Here is a 5701-nt window from a genome sequence, read left to right on the forward strand (position 1 = left end):
TTGTAACGAGAAAGAATAAACTAATTTTAATTAGGAAAGGAATTGTATTGCTGAAGTTTCTCGGAGAAAATGTTTACGGGAAACTAGCAAACAAGCAGATACGTAACAGTACTTTCTGTCAGAACTTGAAGGTAATTATATGATGTGATTATACAACCAAAAAAATGATATTCTCAACTGATATCTTGTAAGGTTTATTTTGATCAAGTTTTTAAACAATAGAACAAAAAACTTCACACAGATTTTATTATAACAAACTTCTACTACACTGTGTAGCCTCCAATGGCTCAGTGGTAAGTCTGAGGGCTTACACCGGATTTTGATACTCGTGGTGGGCACAGCACAGATAACCCATTGTGTAGCTTTGTGCTTAACAACAAACAAAACTAAACTATATAACTATATACAGAAGGACCTAGAAAAACAGTTCACATAGAGACTTATATACAAAATCACTGTTGAAACAATATCATCACTTATAAATGCTTTTCTTTACTGTCCGTGAACTTGTTCCATATACTACATGTTATTGTTCCATATATGTGGAAATATTTTTGAATTTCAGTTTCTTCCTTTTCTGTGTTATGAAGATTTCGTCTAAACGTATATTCCAATATTCACGAACTAAAATGTCCCCCAGCGGGTTAGCAGCAAATTTACAAACTTACAACGCTGGTGGATAGGGCACATATAGCCTGTCGTGGGGCTTTGTATTAAAACAAACAAACTAATATTTATAATGAAATGTTTCGATACTTAAACAATATAGAATTATTACGGAGTATAAATAGAACACTACGATCAAGTTAATCCGTAAAAACCTGAGTTATTCTCGACTAACTATTGATGCCCATTACTTAAAACAGAACCAAAGTATAATTCATACTTATTTCAAAGGTAATCAAACAGTTAAAAGAACAAGTTGATATAAACGATGGCTAATTGTTTAGACAATGTATATAAAAGTTTACATGCTCTTTTCCAGACAAAATTTCCCGTGTGTGTTAGATACTTATTCATACTTCTAGCTCACAAATAAATAAATTAGTTAAGCCTAGTTGACGCAGCTTTAATGTATTGTAAATATAGAACTATTAGCTAAGCTTAGTTGACACAGTATATAGGTATTGTAAATAACAGAACTACTAGTTCAGCCAAGTTAACAGTGTAAATGTATTGTAAATACAGAACAATTAGCTAAGCCTAGTTGACACAGATCAAAGGGTAGTGTAAGTAACAGGAACTACTAGTTAAGACTAGCTAATAACGTATTAACGTATTGTAAATTTAGAACCATCTTAATAAATATTTTAATTTTTATATAGATCATTGCTTCGAATAAAGCACGTAAAGAATAAGAGTACTGTCAACTATTGTATGTTGTTAAGTATTCTTCTGAAAATTTAGATATCAAAATTCTTCAGGTGAAAGTTATACCAGTTGGAATACCTAAGAAGAAACAATGCAAACAATAAGTAATTTTATTAATCTCACAATTCCCTTTTTTTTTCGTCTCAAGATCGAATTGCTTAAATAATCACAGTTTTTTTTACTCATAAATTTTGTTTCACATTCGAATTCATAATTATTTTTTTCCCAAATTCTGGAAAAACGTGTATTATTGAATCCAAGATTATCTGATCGGCTGTATATTCTCATTATCAAACAAAGAAAATAATATAACAATGCTATATAAATTTCCTTTAAAATGGGGCATAAAGGCGTTGGATAGAACCCTAGTTTAGTCCACATTTCACACAACACAGATTAAATAAATACGGAATGTACATGAAATTTGAAATTAACATTAACAACAGACCTAGTATTGCCACGTATATAACCGTTTAGTGTTCCTCATCAGAGAATTAACAGCAGTACTACCAAGTTTTTGTTCTCTTTCTTGAGATTTGTTACCAGGAATAATTTTCACACACCCTGGTATTACTTCTAATTTTTTATACTGAACAGTCGTTAAATTAGTAGTTAAAATCACGTTTACCAAAGCTTTTGAAGAACCTTGAATTTTTGTGATTGTTGCAGATATGTCATTTGTGATATGAGATAGTTCGGCATATTTATTACGCCGTGTTTCTGTTTATTGACTTGCTCAGTCATTGTTTACCACATGATGATCGTTTATTTACTTGCTCAGTCATTGTTTACCACATGATGATCTCTAACAATAAGTTGTATTTAAAGGCCTTGGGGTCGTCCAGCAACGTGGAACAAATAATGTTTTCAAAAAGTTTATACAATGTTGTTTTCTGAAGTATTAATGTGAAATTAACATTCATGTTCGGCTTTTCATTAACCGGAACCTTGAACCAGCAAGGTGTTGTCAAACGTTCCAAAAGTTGAAAACAACGCTGGCCTACTCATCTAGAGCCCTGAAGTAATTCTAGGTAAAATTCAGACTGGAGAAACCGGTGGTAAGCATCACGTTCCATCAACCCTTGGACCTTTCTTTGGGCTTGATCAAACGAATGATGATCCGGATTGGAAAGACTGTTCATTACAGCCATTCGTGTGGTAGAATCGAGATTCACCTAAACAAATAAAAATAGCCAATTATAACATAACACTTAACAAAAAAGAACAGATCTGTAATGTTTAGGAACCGAGCAACACGAATAAAGAATGAAAAACTTATTAACATATGTTTTTCAAGTAGTTAAATTATAAATTGCAAATTATTAATAAAAGTGAAAATATAATGTCTACTTTAAGCAGACGCACAATACACAAAGTAGTGAACATGAAACCACTTCGCAACAGCCCCAAACATACTACCATAATGATGTCTGCAAAAACAACAACAAACATAACATGGCTCAGGAACATCAAGAATTAGAATCCTTAGAATGTTCTAGCAAGTATTTCCATTTCATGAGTACAGAAGAGCTCTACAACATCGCTACGTACCCTTTACGAATTTCTGGATGTAGTTCTGGAGAAGGCTTCTTCATTCCCTTACCACCTGATCCAGTTCGTTTGATGGACAAAATAGACACGAAGCGCCACCTTGAAAGTGGTGTCAGTTATGTTATTTGGGAATGATGGTCCTGACAAAATAACAACTAGTCCTTTACTTTGGAAGGAACGGTGTTTGCACGCTGCAGTTGAAGATTTTTGTCAGGTAAAATAAAATCAGATCTAGTGGTATCAGTTAATTGCAATCATTATTTCCCTATAATGAACACATTTTATTTGTAATTAAAGAAGCCAACATTCGCGGGCGAATGTAATATGTTTCCGCCACGCAACCCAACATGGTCAATTTTGACACCAGAGAAATCGTGAAAAACACAGAAAAATCGAAAACTATCTACATCAATGCTTGGGACATACAAGAAGGTATCTTTGTACTAAATTCCATGTACGTTGGTTGGCATACACAAGAATAGTTCACGAAAACCCCAAATTGTGCTTTCTTCGCTGAAAATTTGAAAAAAAAGACAAAAATTTCAAAAGTGTCTATATTTCTGTTTGGGACCTGTAAAAAGAAGTATCTTTTTTACCAAATTCCATGTAAGTTGGCCAAAATAAGGCGGAGTAATTGGCAAAAAACCTAAAATTATGTTGGCTCCCTATTATTACTAAAAATGTACAAATTAACCATTTTTTGTTTGTCAATGTGTGTAAACAGTAGAAAAGTATCTTTGCACCAAATCCCATGTAAATTGGTCAAAATATGCCCGAGTAATTGACCAAAATCCCAAAAATTATGCTTTTTCGTGATCTCTGACCTCCCTAAAAAGACTCAAATGGACAAATCTAACTTTTTATACGTCATTGTATTAGGCGTATGAAAATTTATATTTGTGCCAATTTTCATCTTGATTACTGTAAATATGAATGCACAGGAGCCCAAAATATACATTTTTAGTTGTTTGACCTTTGATCTCGAAAAACCTCAAAAATGCCTAAACCAAAAATATGAAGAAGACGTTTGGCGTATTGGTCTAAGGTATAACTTTACCAAGTTTCAAGTCAGTTTGCCGAGAAATGAAGAAACGACGATCGATTGAAAAGTGTTTAGAAGAAGAAGAAGAAAACAATAGAAAAACAGTATGTCTCTCTGCGGAGACATAATAATGTACAGATCAATATTGGACCACCGAAGCAGGTGCATTAGAAAGTTATCGTAAAATATGTCCAAGTTCGGCTATAAAACAGTAGGCATGACGTTTTCTAGATTGTCTTCACACACGACGATAGCTTTAGTAGAAATCAAGACAAGACCGATTCGTCTGTTAAAAGACTTAGATGTCAATAATAATTTTACCTCTTAATGACGTAACAGTAACCTTGGTCGTATAGCAAGGCAATATAGTCTATATTTCAGTAGATGCATCCTGTTCCTAACTGTATGCAGTGTGATTTGAACTCCTGTTACTTGATGAAGATGTTTTTTTGAGTTTCACTACATGGACTAAGCAAGTACCAAAACATCGTGCAGTGCGCTGCTTTATAGACTTCGCAACCTGTTTAAGTATGTTTGAAGTTAAGCACAAAGCAACACGATGGGCTATCTGTGCTCTGCCCACCACGAGTATCGAAACCCAGATTCTAGCGTTATAAGTCCTTAGACATACCGCTGTGCCACTGGGGGGGGGGGGCTGTTTAAGTAAGTAGCACCAAGCATTTGAATATCTCCAGTCTAACGCAAGCCAACAAGGTCATCACTGATGTATGTGTATGTAATTTTATTAATGAAAAATTAATTCAGAAGTGCAGGTAACTTCAGTTGCCTCCCCCACCCCCCAATTGGGGCAGCGATGAGTCTGAGGATTTATGACACTAAAAATTAGGTTTCGATACCCAAGTGGGCACAGTACATACAGCCCACTGTGCAGTTTTAGGCTTAAAAATAATCAAATAAAGTAGACTACAATTGTTTTTTGTTTGTTTGTTGTTGAAGAAAAAGTTACACAATGGGTTATCTATACCCTGCCGAGCGCGGGTATCAAAACAAGATTTTTACCGTTATAAGTTTTAAGACTTACTACTGGGGGGAGGCAATCGCAATTGCAAGTGTCGCGTTTGGTTTCGAGGACTTTCCAAAACTTTACTGATTCTAACTGATTTGATATCCACCTACAGACCAACAGTCACGTGCACACGTGAAACACTAACACTTAACTTTTCTTTGTTTGTTTTAGAGGAAAGCCACATTGGGCTAGTTGCTGTGTCACCCCCCCCCCCCCCGCGGGGAATCGAACCCCAAATTTTAACGCTGTAAGTCCGTAGACTTACCGCTATCCTATAGAGTGAGAATTTTTTTTTAATTCAAATTACCATTTGTTATTTGTAGATTTTAAAATCAGTAATTTATTTTGTTCGGCATGGTTATTTGAACTTACATATTCTAAAACCTTGATGATTCATCTGTAACAGTTATCTTATGACTGTTGTTTTTTAACTTGTTTTACTTTGATACATCTTTATTATATATTTAAGTTACATTTTACTAGATCAGTTATATACAGTAAGTACATCATAGCAAGCCCGCAATGTACACGGTTTCTTGAATTTACATTGTTTAAAATTCAGGTCGATACAATTGTAGCACACAGTAATGATTCTGTCATACTTATTGTTAATATACTTTACAATGTTGGCCAGGTGGTTAGGGCGCTCGACTCGCAATCTGCGGGTCGCGGGTTCGAATCCTCGTCACACCAAACATGCTCGCCCTTTA

General features: G+C 34.6%; 1 protein-coding gene across 2 annotated transcripts in view; it reads right to left on the minus strand.

The window, feature by feature from the left end:
- Nucleotides 1–491: 491 nt before the first annotated feature.
- The window catches only part of LOC106465509 (regulator of G-protein signaling 3-like), a 77658-nt gene continuing 72448 nt past the window's right edge, over nucleotides 492–5701 (minus strand). For both annotated transcript variants that reach the window (XM_013925736.2, XM_022393420.1), the window contains one exon: nucleotides 492–2546. In XM_013925736.2, coding sequence (XP_013781190.1) covers nucleotides 2376–2546 — 171 coding nt within the window. In that variant the 3' untranslated portion in view covers nucleotides 492–2375. The remainder of the gene's footprint in view (nucleotides 2547–5701) is intronic.

Source organism: Limulus polyphemus, unplaced genomic scaffold (genome assembly GCF_000517525.1).
Source record: "Limulus polyphemus unplaced genomic scaffold, Limulus_polyphemus-2.1.2 Scaffold1966, whole genome shotgun sequence".
Lineage (NCBI taxonomy): Eukaryota > Metazoa > Arthropoda > Merostomata > Xiphosura > Limulidae > Limulus > Limulus polyphemus.